Source organism: Engystomops pustulosus, chromosome 4, assembly GCF_040894005.1.
Source record: "Engystomops pustulosus chromosome 4, aEngPut4.maternal, whole genome shotgun sequence".
In the NCBI taxonomy this organism is placed as follows: domain Eukaryota; kingdom Metazoa; phylum Chordata; class Amphibia; order Anura; family Leptodactylidae; genus Engystomops; species Engystomops pustulosus.
In genome coordinates this window covers 99906893-99932804 of record NC_092414.1, presented here as the reverse complement: position 1 = coordinate 99932804, position 25912 = coordinate 99906893, and the positions used below count along the sequence as shown (strand labels likewise).

At 40.4% G+C, this 25912-nt stretch overlaps 1 protein-coding gene and 1 long non-coding RNA gene across 2 annotated transcripts; both read right to left on the bottom strand.

Annotated features, from left to right (window-relative positions):
• Positions 1-13898: 13898 nt before the first annotated feature.
• Positions 13899-16609, bottom strand: LOC140129050 (uncharacterized). Its single transcript, XR_011855276.1, has 3 exons — positions 16217-16609; positions 16053-16109; positions 13899-14027 (listed from the first exon to the last, which is right to left on the bottom strand). It is a non-coding gene; the product is annotated as an uncharacterized lncRNA (long non-coding RNA).
• Positions 16610-21458: 4849 nt separating this feature from the next.
• DNAJB9 (DnaJ heat shock protein family (Hsp40) member B9) lies at positions 21459-25911 on the bottom strand. The gene is made up of 3 exons (XM_072146875.1): positions 25758-25911; positions 23791-24018; positions 21459-23150 (listed from the first exon to the last, which is right to left on the bottom strand). Exons 2-3 carry the CDS (start codon positions 24005-24007, stop codon positions 22705-22707), a joined length of 663 nt encoding a protein of 220 aa, XP_072002976.1. The 5' UTR covers positions 24008-24018; positions 25758-25911; the 3' UTR covers positions 21459-22704.
• Between the last annotated feature and the right edge of the window lies 1 nt (position 25912).

Genomic DNA, 25912 nt, shown 5'->3' with positions numbered 1-25912 from the left:
AACCCCCTTTTTAAAAGAATAAATTTATTAAAATTTTTTCATTTTTTCCATCTTCCCACTCCCTATCCCTGGTTCCCATTTTATATTTATATAGAATTATTTATTGAATTTTTGTATATATGGTCGTAATTTTATATGCTTAGGATCACTGCATGAATTTTGTCACGTTTGTTTCACTTGCACATTTTGCACATTCACGTGTGGTTTGGTCACCAATATTTATTCTCTATATCTATTATACTTACTGTATATGTATTTTGTATGCATAGATACGTCCTTTTTTATTGGTATTCATATCCATATATGTTTTATATATATATATATAATCGTTATGGTCCAATGACTATATATTGTATATGTCTTTTGCCATTTATACACAAATTGTCTCTTACACATATACCATATGTTGTTCTTAACACCATCCCTACATATGTTCCATACTACTATCACGTCACCCCATCCTATTTTTACAGTCACGTAGGCACGATTTTGCTTTTGTCTTGGTGCCTTTATTTATTTCACTTTCCCCTTATTTTTACACCCTCACTGCAAATTTCCTATATACTTACCTATATTTCCACGCCGTTATTTCCTCTGTCCCGATTTTCTCAAAGGTCCGTAGTCTCGCGACACTTGCGGCCTCTCGAATGTGTCACGTGACTGGGTTGTCACGTGACATCCCGCGGCGCTATGACATCATGAGCGGCATCAGCGTTGAGCTGAGCTTTCCCTACTCCGCTCCCTCTTTTAATTCAGGTGTTTGACATCAATAATCTTTGTTAGTGAGTCCTGATAGGCTGGCCTATGTGTTTTAAACTCCATTTTCCCCTTGCTGAGTAGTCCCCCAGACGAAGCCATCTCCTGGCGAAACACGTGTCGGGGTCATTGCACATTTCCAAAACGGTCTGTATGTGATCCATTTACCTGTATAATTGCAAGCTCTTGTGGTTGTCCCTTTATCTAGCATTACATTTTCTGTTATTTGTATTGATAACAATTACTCTTGTACTCTTTCTTGAAAGCCTTATTCTGGCATGTTAGGGAACCCTTGCTGCTATATGTCATAGTTTACTATTGGGTCTTGTGCAATTTTTTCTGTGTGTTGCCCTGTCTTTGTTTGTCATTTAAATATATATGTAATAATAAAAAGGAATTTCATTTTTAAACCATTGGGTTGTCATTATACTTCATTATTCTTTTTTTTTCTTACTATAGATGGTTATAGTCATTTTAGAAATGATTGTATAAATAAAAAAGGGGGAGGGGTTTGTTTATATGTGAATTCTTGCCTCAAGCCTGTCTTTCGAGATGACATCGGTGATGCAAATTAAAATGTGGAGTACCTATGAATGGAGATAAGGGGAGGGAAAAAGAATAATAAAATATTACTAGGGGTTTGTTATAAGGCTTCAAATACAATGGAGGCACATATCTAATATGTGAAATGGATGTGGCTTCAAAGTATGGTGAAGTACTTATCATGGGGGACTTCAATTACCCAGATATTGACTGGGGGGCAGAAACCTGCAGGTCCTTCAAAGGTAGCAGGTTTTTGTCGACAACAAAAGACAATTACCTGTCACAACTAGTCCTGGCGCCAACAAGAGGGGGGACAGTGCTGGACCTTATCCTAACCAACAGACCTGATAGGGTATCAAAACTACAGGTTGGGGGGAACCTGGGTAATAGTGATCATAATATCATTGATTTTGTATTACGCTTTACTAATAGCTTTAGTGGAAGGGTAACAAATTTTCAGCAACTAACGGAAGACCTTAGCCATAAACTGGGACACTGTTCGCAAAGATAAACGACCCCCAAAAAATGCAAATGTGGCTAACTAGTCTTGTAAGGAGAGCAATAAGCAAGAGATAAGGCGTTTAAGGTGCTAAAACACGAAGGTAGCTATGAGGCATTACAGGATTATAGAGAGAAAAATAAATCCTATAAAAAGCAGATAAAGGCCACAAAAATAGAGACTGAGAGAAATATTGCCAGGGAGAGCAAACATAATCCCAAATTATTTTTCAAGTATATAAATGATAAGAAACTAAAAATGGAGAGTGTGGGCCCTCTGAGGAATAACATGGGGGTCTTGGTGGAAGGAGATGAGGAAAGTGCCAATCTAATGATTGTCGCCTTCTCGACTGTCTTTACCCAGGAAAATCCCCTGGTGAGAGACACAATGAGGAATGATGTAAATTCTCTTTGGAATGTCAACAGTTTAACCCAGGAAGAGGTACGACGTCGCCTCACAACCACTAAGATAGATAAATCACCGGGGCCAGATGGCATACACCCCGGGTTCTGCATGAACTATGTACCGTGATAGACAGACTGTTATTTTTAATATTTGAAGATTCCCTGAGGACTGGTTATGTTCCACAGGACTGGCGCATAGCAAATGTGGTCCCAATTTACAAAAAAGGATCAAAAAGCAATCCTGAAAACTACAGACCTGTGAGTCTTACTTCTGTGGTGGGGAAAATATTTGAGGGGTTTGTTAAAGATGCTATCCTGGAGTATCTCACTGTACATAACCTTAAATCCCATCAGCATGGGTTTATGAGAGATCGGTCCTGTCAGACTAATCTGATTGTTTTCTACGAGAATATAAGTTGAAGACTGGATCTGGGGGAAACTGTGGATGTTGTATATCTGGACTTTTCAAAGGCATTTGACACCGTGCCGCATAAAAGGTTCGTACATAAAATGAGACTGAACTGCCTGGCCCCCAATAACTTCTAAGACATCACCTAAATACCCTCATTAACCCTAAATACTCCCAATCTTTTAAATTCCTTAAGCCATATTTATTTATTTATTTGAATATATCCACCATCTATTAATCGCCCTCACGCTATAATATCAACTAACTATCTAGAGAACATATTATTCTTTGGACACACTATTCCCTAGAACTATCAAAGTGCCATTTGAATACTTATATATATTTTAAACACATCCATCCCCCAACAACATACAGCTAACAACCAAAAATCTCAGCTAACTATATTTGAATATTGTTAATATACACATAGATCATGCATTCATACAGGTATTATCGTGATCCGGCTTCTTTCCACTGCACAGCCGCGATCCCTCTGCCTCAGCGATACTACGTGAGTACGCATGCGCACAGCTGCACCTGATCTGCGCCTGATCTGTGGCGTCCATTCCGATGGTTATCGGACCTTCTGCCCATGTGCAGAAAACACTTTAGGTGCGAGCCACTCTCCACGCCGATCCATTAAAACCGAGGTTTCCCTGCTAAACCCCACTGGGAGGGGGAGTTGGAGCAGTGGTAGAGGCTCCCCACGACTTCCTCAGGGGTATGCTTAATAAAATTTACTATATTTTGATTTACTAAAAGTATACCTTCATTGAGCCATTCTTGTGCATTTCTGTGTCTTGTTTGAGTAACTATATGTATTTATCTGCACAAGCTCCTCTTACTTTGGTGGTTGTGCTAATCGGTTTCCATAACTATATTAAAGACCTTGAATAAAAACTTTTAACATACACACCTCTGAGCGCGCAATACCGAAACATGACTGTCACTTGTTAAATATGTATGATCCAAAGCAGGGGTGTAACTACAGGGGTAGCAACCATAACAGATGCTACAGGCCCGCAGTGGGGTCCAGCAGCACAGATAAAATATGCTTGAGGAGGGGATGGCAGGAGTTTCTCATCCCTACTTTCTGCAGTGTACTTTTCCCACATACGTTATTCAGGTTCTATTGATCATGGGTTTTTCCCCTATTTGCTTCATTCTCATTTTACTTCCTTTTACTCCTAGGTACCCTGTATGGCGCTCTGGAATATTACCCTCTATTCATTCCCATATGATTCAACATTGAGGTCCATATACTAATTTCTGCAATCATTATGTTCTACTGCCTTTTGTCCTGTTAATCCGGTCCTCCTCGCACACACAAGAAGAAGAAATCTACCTGATTTATTATCTCTAATGGGATTAGGTGTCTGTTTACATATTATTATTCTTTATTCAATTATTTCCTGTGCTGCTCTGTATGTGTGGTTGGTGTGTCTGTGCATAGGCCCATGCGTGCATATGTTGGGTGTGAGTGTGTATGCGTATTTTATTGCAGTACATATATATTGTCGATATGTTTATATGAAATCATGCATGTATACAATTTTTGTGCTGGGTGGATTCAAAATCAACTAATTCTCTATCCATTTTTTATCTTTCTTTAGCCATGCTGCTTTTTATTCATGCACTTTATTACATAGTCTCTAATATATATATATTTCCTTATCCTTACGTATTTCATCCTTTTGAATCTGGTTTTCACTAAAGCTGCAGACGTTTTTTAGGTGCCCGAACTTTATTCACATTCCACATATTTTTACGTGTCAAGGAGACTTATCAAGTTCTCTTTATACTTATTTTATTTTATTCCTAGGCACTCACATTGTCCAAATCGGCAGCTTGGCAGTATTATAGGAGATAGTATCTCCTTCCACTTCTGTGCCCGGCCGCACAATACATGTGCGCATGCGTGGACACTGATACCTACGTCACCGGATGTGACGTCACTAGAAGCTCTCTCCACCCGAACTGGAACACAGCTACTTTCCACATTTCAGATCGTGCTTGACAAAGGTCGATTCAGACCGAAACGTCGCCAAGGAAACTTTATGATCTGTTGTTAAAAAAGTACCTTATTTTCACAAACCCGGTGGAGCTGTAATTATGAAATATATGATATGAAATAAATGAAAATTTAAAATTCATCACAGGATGTGTGCTACGTTTCTCTCTACTGTCTATTTGGGCTGAGTGCCCGACGTAAGCACCATCCATATCCCACAAGGAGTGCAGTACCTCTGTTTCCTGATCTTTTGAATGATAAACATTTTATCTTTCTCCAATTTTATTCAAGTTTCAACATAAAAAGGATACAAACAAGTAAACTCCTACAGTGGCATAAATGTGTAACAATAAAGGTAACATTTGCCAACATTGGGGAGTTTACAGCAAGGTGACATTAAAGTCTAACAAAGGTCACCTTGTAACCAGAAGAGGGAAAGAGGGGTGGGATAAGATCAAAAGGAAGAGGGATGGAGGAGGAAAGAGGAATGTTATGTTATTTTTAGGGATACAAGTTGTTAAGATATACCCTTGTCTCCCATAACTTGCTGAACTTTTCCAACAAGTCGAATAGTGTGTGAGATATTTTTTCATTAATCTTATCCAAAATATTTTGTTCTTGGTCCTATCTAGCAGTATGTTGGGTTTTCACCAATAACCTGTAATTGTGAGTGCAGCTGCCTGAAATTCAAACTTAATGAATTGTGGTATAGGCCTGGGGCTCCAAATAGGGCAGCGTCGGGATCCAGAACCAGCTGGATGAATGAGACCTCTGATATAAAGCCGTACACTATCTCCCAATAAAGTTGGACAATTGGACATTCCCACCATACGTGAAATAATGTTCCCTGTTCCATGTTCACACTGTCTGAAGCATTTAGAATTCATTGAGGGGAATATCTGAGCTAGTCTGTGTCACCTCATTAGTACTTTACAGCTAGCTTCACCTGAGTGAAGTTGGCCCCCCCACCTTGTTCAAATCAAACAAAATTGGAATCAAACGTTTGTGCTACGTTTGTGCATCGTTTTCGAGATTTTAATGAAAGTTTCCAGAGGTCATCAGAGGTCAACCAGCCCCCCCCCCCCCCCCACATTGCCCAAATCAAACAAAACTGGTGCCAGACAATTCTGCTATGTTTGTGCTGGTTTGTGCTGCACAAATTTTTGTTTGTGCTGCTTTTGTTTTGAATATATGAACAAAAAATTAAAGTTCAAAAGTTCAAGCAGCCCCCCCCCCCCCCCACATTAACCAAATCAAACAAAACTGGTGTCAAACGTTAGTGCTGGTTTGTGCAGCAAAATTTTTTGTTTGTGCCGCTATAATGTTTAAGGTATGTTCAGGTGTTTGAGGTGTTTAGGATGAACTGGTAAAAAACAAACCTAGTGACACTTCCCTGGTTTGATCACCAGGGGGAGCTAGCAAACACATTGTACTTTGGAAGAAATTAACTCTGATGAACTCTGCAAAAAAGTATGAATATATTAAAAATGATAGCGGCACAAACGAAAATTTTTGCTGCACAAACGTAGCACTAACGTTTGACACCAGTTTTGTTTGATTCGGTTAATGTGGGGGGGCTGGCTGAACTTTTGAACTTTAATTTTTTGTTCATATATTCAAAACAATAGCAGCACAAACAAAAATTAGAGTAGCACAAACCAGCACATACGTAGCAGAATTGTTCGGTCCCAGTTTTGTTTGATTTGGGCAACGTGGGGGGGGGGGGGCTGGTTGACCTCTGATGACCTCTGGAAACTTTCATTAAAATCTTAAACGATAGCGGCACAAACAAAAAATTTCTGCTGCACAAACCAGCACAAACGTTTGACACCAATTTTGTTTGATTTGAACAAGGTGGGGGGGCCAACTTCACTCAGGTGCTAGCTTCAGCAAAAGATGCGTTGGCTTAATGTCAATGGGGCTGATCTGTCCCTCCAATCATTAAACGCTATTTGTTTGCCTAGATCTTCTTCTCATTTCATCATATATTGCAACTTATCAGGGGATGTGGCTTTATAGGCCAGAAATTTTGCCTGTGATACCTGCATTACAACACAAATATTTGAATGAAGAAAAGGTGGAGATGTCTTTTTTCCTAGATAATAAGAAATGGCAAATCTGTGAATATCTAAAGTCTTTAAAATCCCTTGTTGAGCGAGCATTGAAAGGCTTTTTTCTGTAAGTCTGAGGGAAACTCAGGATTGCTGCAAACGGTCCCCAAATGTGTCCCAAAGACGCATAGATTGAGAAAGGACCTGTGTGAATAAGTGAGGGCAATTTGCTTTATAAAGCGATTCAAAAGGGGAAGTTAATTTCACTCCTAGGTAGGGGATGAAGTGGGCAGACCATTGTTAGTCAAAGTTAGCTTTCACTAATTCAGGTCAGACACCTTGGCAAACATATCCAGTATGTTAAACAGGTTCAGTAGAGATGCGAGTGAGGAGGATACAAACATAGGGAGGGATGTGATCCACAAGAAGAGTACATTTATGCTCCAGTGAACCCACTTCTTCATATGACGGAGAAGTGAGAGTGGGAAGCCTATCTGGTCCCCCTCCTAACAGGGAAGTGGTCAATGAGGAAGACCTTGCAGGTGGGAAGGTGAGGCTGAGACATGCCCCTGCACAGTGTAACAACAGCTTATGAAGCCAGAGCACACAGAGGACTTCTAAGTCTATAGCCTTTCTAACACATTAGCATAATTTTAACAGTTGATTTCAGAAGGGAAAAGGTAACAAATATAAATTACCGTCACAGTACCAAGATCAATGAGTAAGTGTTCCTGGTTTATCATGCTTGATTTTGATGGTAGACTTCCATTAAGGAGTTTCTGACTTTATACAATGACTTCACGTCCCACTTAAATGTAGATTTTCTGGTTGATGCTACCATACTGGGCCATAAAAGAAACATGATCAGGAAGGTGTTCAGCTGATTGACAACATATTAGTAATGGATCATTAGGTCAATTTCTGCTGACAGATTCCCTTTAAAAGGGATTTTCCAAGAGAACCATATCCCCACTTCCCTTGTGTTTATTTTTAGAATTAGCAAGATAATAATGATGGTATGAGATGTGAAAACAAGCAGGGGTTTAAGATGAAATAGATCTCCTTTAAAACTCCTGTAGAACGTTTGCCTACTTTTAGTCAGGGAGTTAAGGTCTCGAACATATGGGGCAGATTTACTTACCTGGTCCTGACGCGATCCTGCGGGTCTGCGATTCCCTAAACTCATGCACCCGAGTTCCTGCATCCGTCGCTTCTGCGCCGAGGTCCGCAGAAGTTCACTTTCTTCTTCCAGGTGCATGTAAGTGCGTGTCTTGCGACACATTTCTAAATGTTAAATCCTGCGCATTGTCCGAATCCGTCGGGTTGTCTGACGGCCCACCCCCTGATTTCTGTCATGTGCAAGCCGGCGCCGATGCGTCAAAATCCGATCGTGTGCGCCAAAATTGTGCAATTTGGCACAAAACGTAAATCGTCAGGAAACCCGACGAGAATGCGCTCCGCGGACCCTTAGTAAATGAGCCCCTATGTGTCATGTGGTATGAGATTTAAGTGTCATTTCTACCTTTCACCCTGGATAACAGGAGCTAGTGGTACCAAAGAACATAAGAATAATAAGCAAATCCAATGGTCTGATTTGGTGTGGATACAATAACTAGCACACCATATACACTCACCAGCCACTTTATTAGGTACACCTGTCCAACTGCTCGTTAACACTTAATTTCTAATCAGCCAATCACATGGCGGCAACTCAGTGCATTTAGGCATGTAGACATGGTCAAGACAATCTCCTGCAGTTCAAACCGAGCATCAGTATGGGGAAGAAAGGTGATTTGAGTGCCTTTGAACGTGGCATGGTTGTTGGTGCCAGAAGGTCTGAGTATTTCAGAAACTGCTGATCTACTGGGATTTTCACGCACAACCATCTCTAGGGTTTACAGAGAATGGTCCCAAAAAGAAAAAACAGAGGCAGTTCTGTGGGCGGAAATGCCTTGTTGATGCCAGAGGTCAGAGGAGAATGGGCAGACTGGTTCGAGCTGATAGAAAGGCAACAGTGACTCAAATTGCCACCCGTTACAACCAAGGTAGGCAGAAGAGCATCTCTGAACGCACAGTACGTCGAACTAAGAACATGAAACTGAGGCTACAATTTGCACAAGCTCATCGAAATTGGACAGTAGAAGATTGGAAAAATGTTGCCTGGTCTGATGAGTCTCGATTTCTGCTGCTAGATTCGGATGGTAGGGTCAGAATTTGGCGTCAACAACATGAAAGCATGGATCCATCCTGCCTTGTATCAACGGTTCAGGCTGGTGGTGGTGGTGGTGTCATGGTGTGGGGAATATTTTCTTGGCACTCTTTGGGCCCCTTGGTACCAATTGAGCATTGTTGCAACACCACAGCCTACCTGAGTATTGTTGCTGACCATGTCCATCCCTTTATGACCACAATGTACCCAACATCTGATGGCTACTTTCAGCAGGATAATGCGCCATGTCATAAAGCTGGAATCATCTCAGACTGGTTTCTTGAACATGACAATGAGTTCACTGTACTCAAATGGCCTCCACAGTCACCAGATCTCAATCCAATAGAGCATCTTTGGGATGTGGTGGAACGGGAGATTCGCATCATGGATGTGCAGCCGACAAATCTGCGGCAACTGTGTGATGCCATCATGTCAATATGGACCAAAATCTCTGAGGAATGCTTCCAGCACCTTGTTGAATCTATGCAAAAGAGAGTCCAACCCGTTACTAGCATGGTGTACCTAATAAAGTGGCCGGTGAGTGTAGTTACTCCTATATAAAACAATTCATATATTTTGTTCTAGTTGGTCTGAAATTCTGTTCTCTGGTGATCTAATAAAATAAGGAAATATATGCAGCTTTTAGCAGCTTTCAGTCTCAGATGTCAAGCTGTGGAAAATATATACATCTGAGAGGTGCCATCTGGGCATGTGGCTAGATACTGCCTGCCCGCTATCTTCCTGAATAATAACTATGAATAAAGCCATGAGCTAGATCATTGTGATAGATAGACACAGCTTTAGTGTTCTCTATGATTTGTGAATGTTTGCAAACATGATTGAATTCTGGAGAATATATACCTTGTGGGAAATACTCTTTTATATGAAAGCTAGCACCTTATCGGCAATCCAAGGTCTCAGTATAATTCTTCTCTAGCAATCTCAGTGGAGAGATATACTGTATGAGCTGCTGTGCTGCTGAGTAGGAATATAATAATATACTTAGATATGTGAATGTATTGAGTCATAGTTAGGACTTAATGTGCTTTCTTTATAATATGGATTATTTTGAGCCTAAGTTTTTTTATTAAGCAGGTTTCTTATTGGTTGTCCTGAATGAATGAATGAATGAATGAATGAATGAATAGACATGATAACAGATTCAATTCAAACAGGGAGAGCCACCAATGAGACCCCCATGATCACCAAGTTAGCCCCTATCCTTATCCTGTGAACTAAAACAATCTTCTCATTTACCATATATATGAACCCTTTGATACACTCAAGTACTTAATAAAGTTTTATAATTCATATACCAGTATAGCAAATTCTATACATTAATAAAAATAGTACTGTTGCGTAGACGTGAACCACAAAATTCAGGTGAGTACCGAACTTTGCCGATTCAGGTACCCCGGACCTCACCACAAAGTTCATTAAAATATTGCAGTTGGGTTCAGTTAAACTTATGCCTGCAATCAATGTCAATGCTTTACATGATGCTGGCAAAGTCTCCAATGGCATTTAAATGGCACTAACCTGCCCAATAGCAACTCTGCCAGACCTAAACAGGATTTTAAAATTCCACATTACAGGTAATTACTGTATGGTTTTATCATTAAAACAATTCAATTAATTCCCCAGTCTCATATAAACCTATAAACCTATGGCCTGAAACACCTCACTCCTTATAGACCAGTGATGGCGAACCTTTTAGCAGCCGAGTGCCCAAAAACCCAAAACCCCCCTTATATATAGCGAGGTGCCAACCAAAAATTAAAGCAGTAACTTATTGCTTACTGTTCTTCAACAACTAACCCTAATCACATTGACCTCCTGAGGACAGCAACACAGTAGAAAGATGGAAAATTTGCTCATTTTAGCTTCTTTCCAGTGTCCCTCTGTGCACAGAGAATCGTGGTACCAGCAGGGGATCCTCCAAAAATAATTCGGCCCTGTCTAATTCTCCCTCTTTCTACAGTCCCAAGTAGCGAAGTATGTATGAATATATGACCGAAAGCAGCATCTTTTAAGTTGCTTAGAACTTCAGGAAGATTCTTTGAGTCCTATCTGTTGTTCTGGGGCGATGGCCTGGGTGCCCACAGAAAGAGCTCTGAGTGCCGCCTCTGGCACCAGTGCCATAGGTTCGCCACCACTGTTATAGACTGTAAGCTCTTGCATGCTGGGCCCTCACTCCTATTGTTCTATATGAATGTTTGTGATGTAATATTATATTTGTATATGTCCCCTATGATTTTTAAAGTGCTGTGGCCTTATATAAGATTATTATTATTCATAATCATAGAATCAAGAAAATCTATGACCTGAATGTAGAGAGATCCATGGAGAAGAAGTTACGCTGTGCACTACAGAGAAAAGAATCCACAACTTTATTTCATGCGATACAAGGCAACATGTCGTATAAACACAAAAAGCCGTTTCACGCTGCTTCCTTATGTTCTTAGTGAGTGGACTGGATATACTTTCCTATATCACACTTCTTTCCACCTCACCATTGCTGTGAACGCCTTATCTAGTTTGGGCTTCACTTTGACATTTAAAGGGAACTTATCATCAGAAATTGACCTAATTAACCATTACCAGTATATTCTTAAGCAGATTAACACCTTCCAGATCATGGTGGCATCATCCAGAAAATCAACTTTGAAGTGAGATGTAAATTGGTTGTATACAGTCATGGAGGCAGAGAGCTGAGAATTGAAGTCAAGATCTCCTCACCTCAGAATGAAGGAGATCTGGTTAGTGATGTGTCTGGATGCAGGGCCATCAATTACAGTGATTGCACAAAGGAAAATGGTCGGGAGTTACTGCATGTCCCAGAGCCGTCCTGTAGGTTAATAGGGTCAATAGCACACGCTGGCTACAGCTGACAGGGTGCGGGGTGGTCCTATCCAAAGACTGCTATTTAGTTTCAACATGGCTTCACACTGGTATTTTTTTAATAACATCTTATTAAAGAAATATATACAGCAGATTCATAAAATAAATGTGAATGCCCAGGCGAGAATATCCATATGATGATTTGGCTCTTTGGGCAGTTTATACTATGAAAAGTTAAGTCATTAGACAATTTATGAGGTTCCCTATCTGATCAACTGTCAGGTGGTGTCAGTGTAGAATAGGATAGAAAGCTGATTTACACAAACTGTTTAAATAAGGAAGAAAGGCAGGGGAAAAAAACACAGAAACATTTTTCTTAAATAAAGTATATTAAAAGTTTAGTACTATCATCTGTATTATTCATATGTAAAACTTTGCTAAGTTTAGCTAAGCTTTAAATTAGATCTTTTGCCACTTCCACCAATTCTTTGCTTGAGGTACTGCTCTTTTGATTAAGATGCATTGGATTTTTTTCTCTAGCCATGGTCATTCCCAAGAGGTCAGTCTTGTTATATGAGGCAATTGCTTATTAGTTTCTCTACTATCAATTTTTGAAGATATTACATCTGGTCTAATAGTGCTTATGACATATTTTTCATGTTGATTGCTTCACTTAGATTTATTGTGCTTTGACAAAGTCATTAACCATTTAAGTACATATTGCCTATCACTGCTTCTTTAGTTTAAGCTACTCCAAGACACAGGAGTGTATAAGCTGAAGAAAAGCCTGCATGTTTATGTGAATATTTAAATCAATAAACTAATTGGTATTCTAGATACTGGAGATTAATCATTCTTGGTTCGGCAGATGTTATTTCATAATGGTTTACAACTAGACACTGGCAGTCAGCCATTCACTACCATAAACAATTTTAGGCATAAATAAAGAGACATAAATAAAATACACCTGCGGCATAGCTGGCACAAAATGGACCGTGATAAAATGCAATAATAACTATGAATTAACGGTGGAATCCAGATGCTTAGCTGGTTTACTTTATGGACATAAATTACTTGTTCTCAATATTTTCGGACAATTTATTGTTTGTTCAGCAGTGTAACACACCATAAACTCTGCATTGCCTAATACGCAGAACTGTTCCGCCAGTATGAATTTATATGCATATCTAAACATCACTGCAAGACTTACCAATAACCCAACATTAATCTGAGTACAATATGTCTTCCCAATGAGTGAACTGTAAGCAAATCCATGCAAAATTAAAGGGGTTGGCCACTTTACCTCATGTTTTTGTAATGTATGTGGAATTGTGGGGGGAAGGATATTAGGTAATTTAGCAATATACATCTGTGAAAAGTTATGCCCTGCTTTCTTCATATGTAAAGTGAAGCCTCCTGTCTTTTACCTCATCAGTCAGACATTCTTGACCATGAAATGGCCGCAGATGGAGGCACATGTTAATTCTATCTCTATCCCTCCATCTGCGGTCATTTTATGGACAGTAATGTCTGGATGATGAAGTAAAAGACAGGAGGCTTCACAAACTTTTCACAAATGTATATCCGTAAATTACTTTATATTCTGCCCCCACATTTTCTCATAAATTACATAAAACATGAGGTAAAGTTCCTAACCCATTTAAGGTTAAAGGAAACCTACCACCACGGATCTACCTATAAAGGTAGATCGGGTGGTAGGTGCATCTATAGGACGTTAAGGATAGCCCTTTCAAGGGCTAATCCTCACATCCCCGCAATCTTTTAATTCCCTAATATGCTCTATTATGCATTCCTTATAAAAGAGCTGAGGCTACACAGCGCGGCTACTCCACGCCCCAGTAGCCTCTTTGATCCTCCTACCAGATATCTTCGGCGCACAGCTACGAGGAGCAATGGCTGCAGGCCTGCTGTTCTACGCATGCGCAGGCGGCAGGCTTCGTGGATGAGGGAGCGCTATATGGAGTTTAATTTATTTGGGGGGCGGGTCCTCTCTGCTCTGGAAATGTGTCATGGCACTTGCCAACTATTACAGAGAGCACCTTCATCCCTTTTGCATCCCATTGTTTGCCCATGAAACAAGTAACATATATGTACAACTAAGTTTTCATCTTTTGTAAAGAAAAAAATAATGAACAAATGTTTTTTATTGTTTGCACATAAAACACATACAGTCAAGTACAAGGTATACAATCCAGTGTCGATTGAGGACACTGAAGAAAAGCGTCAAAACACTTCACAAAACGTAGCTTGTATGCATTTAGAAGGTGGAGTCTACTTCTTGTCCTGCTGGCAAAAGAAATCACATAGTAAAAGCGAGGAGCAGACTAGTATACCATGTGCTATTATAGTGCACTAAAGAGTATGTCTACTTTGTTAACATCATCTGCCTAAAAAATATATCAGTCTAGGAGTGAGGGTGCGGTCAAACGTTGCGTTTAACACACGCGTTTAAAAAAGCATTGCAACAGCTAAAGAGAGATTTGCCTAAATAAACAGCTGTTAACATGTGTGTTTACAAAACACAACCGTTAACACATTGTTAACGCATGCCTTAACGCAGGTGTTAACATTTGCTTTTTGTAAAAGGAAGTGTAAACAGCTGTTTAATTAGGCGAATCTCTCTTCAGCTGTTGCAATGTGTTTTATGTGACTGCACCCTCAGTGCTCAGCAACAATTCTTGTAATATCCTTTTTCCAGTTTCTAGCTATAAAACAAGCAGCTGAGAGGAATATATGGCTGATAAGTTTTCAGTAGAGTTTGGGTACTTGCTCTATTTCTAATCCCAGAATTGCCAGAGATGATTCAGGCATAATAGTTCTGAGAACAACTTTATCAACACTTTATTAACACTTATCAAAAACCCCCTTCCAGAAAGTAGTCAGTTTCTGACACACCCAAAAGACACATAGCAACGACCCATCTCTATTACACATTCTCCAGCATTTCCCCGAGGAACCTGGGAATATTTTAGCAATTCTGTTGGCTGTTACGTACCATCTTGTGATTAGTTTATAATGGACTTCTATTAAGTTAGTGCTATGTGACACTTTAGAAGCCCAGTAAAGCTACCTAAAGCCCCTTCCACACTGGCGTTTTTCACGCGCGAGTTCTGCGCGTGCATTTGACGCGCAGAACTTGCATTGCACTCTGTCCCATTGTATTCAATGGGTCTTTCTTCATTAGCGTTGGTTTTCACGCGCGTGCTTGCGTTCGTTTTCACGCGCGTCAAAATCGCAGCATGCTCTACTTTTGCGAGTCACGCGCGTTTTTCACGCCCCATTCAAGTCTATGGAGATGCATCAAGAACGCATTGCACTCGCAATCATTGCAAGTGCAATGCGAGTGCAATGAGTTTTAAACGTAAGGGTTGCTAGGTGACCAGAATAACAGTATTTCCCCTGCTCGAGAACGATCATTTAATTAAAAAAACACAATGAAGAACAGTGAAGAATAGAATAAAAACAGTGAACACAGGATCATTTAAGAGAAAAACACAGTGCAGAACACAGTGCAGAATAGATTACAGATGTTCGGCACATCTGCTTACTTGTCGGGAGATACGTGCGGAACGGTGCGCCCAAAATAGCATGTGAAGAACAATATATATGTGTGAAGAACACATTGCAGATGTATTTAAACATCTGCAATTTGTTCTTCACACACATATATATTGTTCTTCACATGCTATTTTGGGCGCACCGTTCCGCGCGTATCTCCCGACAAGTAAGCAGATGTGCCGAACATCTGTAATCTATTCTGCACTGTGTTCTGCACTGTGTTTTTCTCTTAAATGATCCTGTGTTCACTGTGTTCACTGTGTTCACTGTTTTTATTCTATTCTTCACTGTTCTTCACATCTGCTAACTTGTCGGGAGATAATATACACGGGGAACAGTGAAGAATAGATCGCAGATGTTTGCAACTTATCAGAAGACATTATTTTTCAATTAAATAACACATTTTAATCCCAAACCATGGTCCCTTTGAAAAATGCTCGAGTCTCCCATTGACTCGCGCGTGAAAAATGCGCCGAAAACGCAAAAAAAACGCTAACAACACGCGCGTGAAAAACGCAAAAACGGTAATTACTCCAAGGAAAAATGGAACAAAAACGCAGCCAAAAACGTCAGTTTTTCACGCATTGCACCCTGACGTGAAACGCAACGCTAGTGTGGAAGGGGCCTAAGTCTTCCTGCCATTTCCTCTGTGGAGTGAGTCGATCACCCGGATAGGGGTTTTGTCATCGTTTCATATGTTGTTATAACCGATCGGAGATGTTTAGTTGGTTTTGCTGTTAAGAAACTCACCAGATAGTTTGAAGTCAGCAATTCTGGATCCTTTAAGTGGGAAAGTATTGCTCTAACCTGCAAATATGTAAGAAAGTCCTGTTCATCTATATTATATTTAGATACCAATGTCTGGAATGGGAGTGGGGATGGGTCCTCATATAAGTTGTTGAAAACTCGAATACCTTAATAGGCCTAGATGCCCGATTTGGGGGGTCAGCTAAGGAGGCTGTCAGCACGTTTCAAGCTCATATTGAGGCTTTGATAGTTGGGTTTCCTACTTGGGGACCTTGTAAGTCTATTCCGAGTGACTGAGCAATGAGTAACTTCTGTAACTAATTTCCTCTAATAAATTAGGCCTCGATTGATGACCGACCAGAGTGACAACAATTGAGAAAAAAATTGTATTAGAGATTGGTATAACCAATGTCCTCAGGAGATATTAGATCTTAGGGCAGCGTTTCTCAACCTGTGGGTCGCGACCCCAGAGGGGGTCGAACGACCAAAACACAGTGGTCGCGATCCTATTACACTTTTGACGCGATTCGCGGCAAAAACTGAATATAACATTTGTGATAACTCACTGCTTGAGGACCTTCCTGTTGTATACAGGGGAAGTTTGAGGACCTGTGGTGATGTCATCATCACATGACCCTCTGGCTCCTCCTCTATACAGACTCCAGTGGAACAGACTGCTCTGCTCACAGTGAGTAGAACCTGAAGCAGCAGGAGAGGAAGTACTAGAAATGGGGGCAGAAGAAGGGGCAAAACTGGAGACAGGAGGGGGGGGACATACCAAAACTGGAGGCAGCAGGGGGAGGGGACACCAAATTGGGGGCAGGAGGGGAAACACTAGAACTGAGGGCAGGAGAAGGGGCAAAACTGGAGGCAGCAGGGGGGGGGGGTACACCAAAATTGTGGGCAGGAGGGGAAGCACTAGAACTGAGGGCAGGAGAAGGCACAAAACTGGAGGCAGCAGGGGGGGGGGCACCAAAATTGGGGGCAGGAGGGGAAGCACTAGAACTGGGGGCAGGAGAAGGGGCAAAACTAGAGGCAGCAGGGGGGGGGGCACGAAAACTGGGGGCAGGAGGGGAAGCACTAGAACTGGGGGCAGGAGAATGGGCAAAACTGGAGGCAGCAGGGGGGGGGACACCAAAACTGGGGGCAGGAGGGGCAGCACCAGAACTGGGGCAGCAAGTGGAGGAACCAAAACTGGGGGAGGGGGGACAGTATTATAGTAGTTATATTCTTGTACATATGGGGCAGTATTATAGTAGTTATATTCTTGTACATAGGGGCAGTATTATAGTAGTTATATTCTTGTACATAGGGGGCAGTATTATAGTAGTTATATTCTTGTACATATGGGGCAGTATTATAGTAGTTATATTCCTGTGCATAGGGGCAGTATTATAGTAGTTATATTCCTGTACATAGGGGCAGTATTATAGTAGATATATCCTTGTACATAGGGGGCAGTATTATAGTAGATATATCCTTGTACATAGGGGGCAGTATTATAGTAGTTATATTCCTGTGCATAGGGGGCAGTATTCTAGTAGTTATATTCTTGTACATAGGGGGCAGTATTCTAGTAGTTATATTCTTGTACATAGGGGGCAGTATTATAGTAGATATATCCTTGTACATAGGGGGCAGTATTATAGTAGTTATATTCCTGTGCATAGGGGGCAGTATTATAGTAGTTATATTCTTGTACATAGGGGTCAGTATTATAGTAGTTATATTCTTGTACATAGGGGGCAGTATTATAGTAGTTATATTCTAGTACATAGGGGGCAGTATTATAGTAGATATATCCTTGTACATAGGGGGCAGTATTATAGTAGTTATATTCTTGTACATATGGGGCAGTATTATAGTAGTTATATTCTTGTACATAGGGGCAGTATTCTAGTAGTTATATTCTTGTACATAGGGATCAGTATTCTAGTAGTTATATTCTTGTGCATAGGGGGCAGTATTATAGTAGATATATCCTTGTACATAGGGGGCAGTATTATAGTAGATATATCCTTGTACATAGGGGTCAGTATTCTAGTAGTTATATTCTTGTACATAGGGGTCAGTATTCTAGTAGTTATATTCTTGTACATAGGGGGCAGTATTCTAGTAGTTATATTCTTGTACATAGGGGGGCAGTATTATAGTAGATATATCCTTGTACATAGGGGGCAGTATTCTAGTAGTTATATTCTTGTACATAGGGGGCAGTATTCTAGTAGTTATATTCTTGTACATAGGGGGGCAGTATTATAGTAGATATATCCTTGTACATAGGGGGCAGTATTATAGTAGTTATATTCTTGTACATAGGGGGCAGTATTATAGTAGTTATATTCTTGTACATAGGGGGCAGTATTATAGTAGATATATCCTTGTACATAGGGGGCAGTATTATAGTAGTTATATTCTTGTACAAAGGGGGCAGTATTATAGTAGTTATATTCTTGTACATATGGGGCAGTATTATAGTAGTTATATTCCTGTACATAGGGGGGCAGTATTATAGTAGATATATCCTTGTACATAGGGGCAGTATTATAGTAGATATATCCTTGTACATAGGGGGCAGTATTCTAGTAGTTATATTCTTGTACATAGGGGGGCAGTATTATAGTAGATATATCCTTGTACATAGGGGGCAGTATTATAGTAGTTATATTCTTGTACATAGGGGGCAGTATTATAGTAGATATATCCTTGTACATAGGGGGCAGTATTATAGTAGTTATATTCTTGTACAAAGGGGGCAGTATTATAGTAGTTATATTCTTGTACATATGGGGCAGTATTATAGTAGTTATATTCCTGTACATAGGGGGGCAGTATTATAGTAGATATATCCTTGTACATAGGGGCAGTATTATAGTAGATATATCCTTGTACATAGGGGGCAGTATTATAGTAGTTATATTCCTGTGCATAGGGGGCAGTATTCTAGTAGTTATATTCTTGTACATAGGGGTCAGTATTATAGTAGTTATATTCTAGTACATAGGGGGCAGTATTATAGTAGATATATCCTTGTACATAGGGGGCATTATTATAGTAGTTATATTCTTGTACATAGGGGGCACTATTATAGTAATTATATTCTTGTACATTGGGGGCAGTATTATAGTAGTTATATTCTTGTACATAGGGGCAGTATTATAGTAGTTATATTCTTGTACATTGGGGGCAGTATTATAGTAGTTATATTCCTGTACATAGGGGGCAGTATTATAGTAGTTATAGTCTTGTACATAGGGGGCAGTATTATAGTAGTTATATTCTTGTACATTGGGGGCAGTATTATAGTAGTTATAGTCTCGTACATATGGGGCAGTATTATAGTCGTTATAGTCTTGTACATGTTTTGGGGTCACCGCAACATAAGGAACTGTATTGCGGGGTCACAGCATTAGAAAGGTTGAGAACCACTGTCTTAGGGACTATTAGCATTTTATACATTATAATTCTACCCATCCAGGAATTTTTTTTCTTTTCCAATTTTAGTTCGTTCCACATATAGATGGCTTATGAGGGGAGAAAAATTAACCTTTACAAGTTTAGCGAGGGGACTGCATATTTTTATCCCTTGGTATTGAATTGCCTCTTATCTCTTTATGCATAGGGAAATGTTAACCCCAAAAGTAGTGACTTATACTATAAAGTCAATGAAAATGAGATTAAACCATAGTCTCTCGATAATGCACAAAAGGAAGAAAACAGAGGTGCACAGCGCTAACAAAACATCCCACAGCAGATTTTTTGGAGCATTAACTTGAAATCAATCAGTCCAGACAATGAGGATCTGGAAATAAACTGTTTGCGGGGGTGCTCTAGCTCACACAGGTCACGATGCTTAGAAAACAATGCAGGAGGCCGGATTAAGCGCTTGTTGCGCGAAACGGGCCGTCGCCTCTTGAGGGCTCCTGCTTTATTCCTCTCTCCTGTAGCGAAGTTTTTAAAGCGATATGAAATAAAAGACTGATTTTACTTCAACAGCGGTGAGTGTCAGCTCTTTCTTTCCTCTTGTATCCTCTTTCCTCTCTGCATCTAATGGAAAGAGCAGCGAAAGCATCCAAGAGGTCTCCATTGCCAACACCATGTTGATAATTATTCTGGTAACATCAGGTGCCTGTCTACCTTTTGTAAGCCCTATTTGGTCTGTATATACATCTCTTGTCCTCTGGGCAGTGTGCAGAACTTGGTTGTAAGCAAATACCTTGACTTGTTCTGAGGACTATACATTCTATAGACTTTGATCTATTTGTTATGTATATGTGGCTATTTTGACCATTGGTGGAGCTTTTCTGTGTATGTCGTCCTTTTTAAATGGATTTGTATTTGATCTAATAAAGCGTTATTTTATGCACTCTACATTTTGGTTTTTGTTTCCTCCTTTGTGGTGTTATGACATACTACAGGTGACGAAGTCCCAAATATTTGTACTGTTTATAAGGCTGCAGCAACCAGATTTATGCTCAAAACTCAATGATCCGCTTTCATAAAGACTTTAACATTTCTTTTAGTGCTGTATATCCCTCGGCAGCGTTAGAGTAGAAGGATAGTACAACAGATCAGTGAGTGGCCTGCAGCACCTCTTTCTGTAGCATACCAGACAGTGAAGCACTTTTAGCAAGGACCGCACAAATGAGCTTTGAATGTTAAAGTATACTTTTACAAGCATACGAGACACTGCAGAAATACAAAGGAAAATTTATGAAGCCTTACCTGACAGTTTTCTGGTACAAAGCAATCATAACATCCCATCATTGCCAGTTCTCCACCCCACTGTATATACTATATTCTACACCACAACACTGTCTGTACTTTGATAGTTTTGTGGGGAGAAAATGGTGCCAAAATCAATAAAAACTTTCTATGCTGTGATGTCATGGTTGTGGTCTGATCAGTGACAGTAATCCAGATTTGCATCTCAAATATAGGGGGGGGGGGGGGGGACTCATTCCACAAAAGCAACCAAAAGGAACAAACGTGGGAGGGGGAAAAAAAAAAAAAAAAAAGTTTAGATACTGTGGGCATAGTGACTGGAGTATCTCAAGATTTTAGCTACCTTCACAAACCAGCTCGGTCCATAGTAACAGACCCATGTGCTGGTCAGAACCCATGGATGGATCACAGTGCAACAGAATATCGCTTTGAAGCAAGGACTCTTGTCCACAGCACCATGCTTGGTCCAGCACATGAGTCTGTTCACACACAGATGAAGGCTGTACAGGAGGGACAGCATCCCAGCTGCCTTTTATTTATGCTACATATCCTCAAATCTACATGTGGGTCAAAGAAGTTAAAACTTTAAGATCATGCACATAAATGTAAATGTCACCTTTTCAATTATCTAAGGCTTTAGATTTATTGATTGATATTTCTTTGTCATTAAAGAAAAGAATTCAGTATATTCCATTATTTATTTTCACTCATATTACATGAGTTAAGACAAGAGGCATTTATTAATATCCATAGGATTAATAGTCATATGGAATATGCCGAGGAAAGTGCAGTAATATTGAAAACACAACAAAAATAGAACATCTGATAACTTTGCACACAAAATAAAAATTAAACTACACAAATTGGGAACCATAAAAATATTGCACATATTAAGTGTTCCACGGCTGCATCTGGCAAGACAATGTATTGCTTGTATAATGATGGAAGCTAGTTCCACTCCTGGAGTAGGAAGATGAAGGACTGGAGAGCTGCTTATAAAAGCAGACCATAGGCAGGCTTTCGGGTAGAAGGTCATGGGCCTTGAACTGACTGGATTTCACAGACATACCATAGTGTAGGATGCGACTCAAAGCATCATTATGCGATAAGATGCAAGGAGCCCCTTTTGCCCTGCTGTAATCATGATTACAGTATCTTGCTGCTGTTCCAGAGAAGGGACTTCATGGATCACATATCACTATGATGCACCAAGTCCCAACCTCACCACTGGTTGGTCTGTGATTCAGACTACAGTTGTGCACTTCTAGCCTTAGTAAGACAGAGCCAAAACAATGGCCCACAATGCCACATTAGTCCAAAATGAAGCTTTATAGGATTCGATTCAGTTCTATAAAAGACTGAGGAAAAAGGAAATTGCTGTGGTCATTGTTTGCTCTGTCAAAATGTTAACTAGAACCTGTACAGGGACCTTATGCAAGAGCCATCAAGTTATTACTATACTGACAGGATTAAATACATCACAAGCAATGCAAATACAGATTAAGTTGTCTGCAATGCTTTGGAAGCCAAGCAAAGTGGGAAAAGTGCGAGGGAAACAATATTAGTAATTCATTGGAAAACAGTTTAAAGCCAAAAGTAGAATGTGGTAACCACAGTATTCAGTGTATGTTATAGGGAAACTATCAGGGCTTGCCATGCATAGTGTACTGTTACATCTATAGGCAAAAGAGAAGGATATATACCAGGTTAGCAGTCTTACACACAAAACCTAGAATAAGTTACTGTTATGACAATGAAATTCAATAGCACCCTATCACGTTATAAGACACAATGGCCCATTAGCCACTATGCATATGGCAGCGGCTTTCCTGCTATTTGCTGTACGCTCCTTGTAGCACTTATACATTCTAACAGTAAAGCTTTAATCTGTACAGTTCATAGGCTCTGAGAACAGCCATTTTGAGGGCTGTTATTGTCCTGAACAATCTGTATAGGTTGTGACCATGTTCCCTCGTCGCTGAGTGACAGTTCTACAGTGCTTGCTTGATCCATGGAAACGTCCATCTGTTCTTACATTGGGCCTTTGTGCATTTCCAAAACTACCAAAAGTAAACATCTTTTCCATATCGTCAAACATGTCATTAAATAGACTTCCCCCAAACCCAAAGTCATCAAATTGGCGCCTGTGCCTGCTAGATGGATCATGCTGGTTCCTAAAATGGGCATGGTCAAAGTGTCTCTTTGATCTAGTGTTCTGGCTCTCTCCAAAAAAGTCAAAGTCTTTGAACAGGTCGTCGAGGTTAAAATGTTGATGGAAATGCTTTTCATTACTGCCGCGTCCTCCAGTTGTAAAAGCATCATGGCCAAACTGGTCATATTCCTTCCGTTTATTGTCATCCGACAGGGTCTCATATGCTGGAATGAAATGAGAGTTATAAAACGTTATATCATATTCATTTTGCAAGTGCAACAACAGCAGCCAAGCTACACACAGTATATGCAGAATTATTCTGAGTATGTGCAATACAAGGCTAAGACGATCACATACAACAAAACCTTGAAGTCTGCAATTACCTAAGGATGCACAGGGGTGGTGAAGGGTCATGCCCCCTCCAGACTATCAAAGTCTATAGTCAAGGTACATGACCACAGTTGGTGAAGGTCGGTTAAGATCATGAATTTGTCCTATGGGACATTAGTCAATTGAGCACAACTGGATTTGTATGCACTGCTCCAAGTTCTATTTCTTTGTAATACTGATCCTCACAGAATATAGATGGACATTATTGTCCTGGATACCAGGTTTCTGGCGCAACTATGGAAGTGACATAACCTGTGTAGTTTCCATAACATGTACCTATCAGTGTGGCAAAAACCATGACTGGCTGTCATAGCTTTCTAGGAAAGTGTGGTAACCCATAAAGTAGAAACTCATAATGGATACAATTCACTAGATTTCCACTCAAACATAACATGCAACAGGCACCTGTGCAGGAAGGTAAAGGATTGAAAGATCTAAAACCAAAGAATGTCTCCTGATATTACATGTCCATACCTTCAGCTATCTCCCTGAACTTCGCTTCAGCGTCAGGACTTTTATTCTTATCTGGATGATACTTCATAGCAAGCTTATGGAAAGCTTTCTTAATCTGACGCTCAGAGGCGTTTTTTGGAACCCCCAAGATGTCATAATAAGTCTTTGTAGCCAATATAACTTCAGATATCAATAATATACAAACTGCAAAAGTGAGGACAGATTGAGCTGAAGCCATCGCTGAAGTTCCTGGAAGACAAACACATAGCAAGGGTTAGAAGGTGTAAATAGGATTGCATCAGATCTATTGTAAGCCATTAGGCAGTACAAGGTCTAGTATGAACATGTCTGGAGGAAAAACAGACACAGATTGCTGTACGTGTAGACATAATGGCAATGTTATTCAACACTGTTCACAGTTGTGTCCCTCATTCTGGCTGATGCAAGTCTAAGACATGAAGTTTAGCAGCCTTCGTCTTCCCTATAAAAGGGTGACACAAGTAAACAGCATTATGACACATAGGAATCCCACTAACAATCACTGTACTTAGATGCAAAGATATGGCTCAGCACAAACAGCTGAAGAACATGGAAGAATAAAATACAAACTATTTACACAATGCAAAGCTGACACTGCTTAATTTCATTTAACCCTTTGTATGTTATACCCAAAATAAATGGATTATAATCATCTGATAATTTATTACACCATACAGACAATCTTAGAGAGCTGCACCACAATACCAATCGACTGCCAGAGGCAACGATTGGACTTCCCCACATATCCCTTTAAGTACTGCCCAACACCTTATTGGATTAAGGCCCTTTTCACACACACACACACACACACACTTTTCTTCAGTCATGTATTCACATGCTGAGTATACATTATATTTAATAATATGTGCACTTATATCAGTGTCTGTTCTATATGCAGTGGGTTGGTGGATGTCCCCAGCTTGTTCAACCCCCAAAAACCCTGCATACTAGATATATAATAGAATACATATGCACAACAATATGAAACACATAGGCTTTTATGAAGTGCACCCAACAGAAATAAAGTAGGATATATATGGTCTTGCTCACAGTACGGATAGCAATACTGCCATTTAAATACATATCCATATTGCCCATTATATTTTATGTGGTCATGTAGTACCATATGAAAACAGAGGCATCAATACAATCATGTGAAAGGGGCCTGATGTCCAGCTCATCTCTTCACAAGTCCTACAAAACCCCGTGTACAAATAAACCATTACAGCAGGCTGCACACCAGTAGTGGAAGAAAAATCAGAATTCACAAAGGTCAACTTCATACAGACATAGCACAACCCGGTACAGTGCGAAGGAATGAAAAACTTGCCCTCACAGCTGACCTTGACAACAGTTTGAGGTCTATTTGCACTCAGAGAGGACAGTGCACACATACTGACAGTTTCCATTTACAATAAACCCTTCATCAGTACAGGCTATGGAGAGTCAATGTGTACATTACTTGGACAATACATATTAATATAAAGAAAGTTTAACTGTTAGAATCTGCACCTTTTGGTCAGGAAGGATCTTCATATTAGTACAATGATAACTATAAAGCCTCATCTCTGAGGGCAGAAGCTGGATCCTCAGTACCAGGGCAGCACTGCCCACAAGGAGATACCCTACCCCATGGAAAAAGCACTTAACCTCTGGCAGGTGCACAGGAAACCAGACAGATGATCACCTCTATAGTAGTAACATAAAGGGGAAGGACGTGTGGCCACCACAGGCTTCCTCTGCAGACTAACATTACCTAACTTGGGAATCCTCATTACTAGGACTAGTGATCAGAGGTAGTAACAGACACTACTGTCACCTCCCAGCCCAGACCGGTACAATAACTGCCAATAGCAGGAGGGACCAGGCCTGACCCAGGAGATCACCCAGAGAGCTTCCTGCCAAGTACAGGCTCTCCTCAACCACCCCACGTACACACATTCACTTACCAGCCTCCGACGACAACCTGAAGCAAGGACCTCAGCTACACTGACTTATCAGCACTGACACTCCGGCCCCGCCCCCGCTGCCTCCAGCCGCTCTGCTACACGACACGCTTCGCCATTGGTCAGATAATTTCACGTGACTTTAAGCGCACGTGGAA

Coding starts and splice junctions, on each gene's coding strand:
- DNAJB9 (XM_072146875.1), bottom strand. CDS start 24,007: ATGGCTTCAGCTCAATCTGTCCTCACTTTTGCAGTTTGTATATTATTG. Junction 23,151..23,790: donor GTTCAGGGAGATAGCTGAAG/GTATGGACATGT, acceptor ATTTCATTCCAG/CATATGAGACCCTGTCGGAT.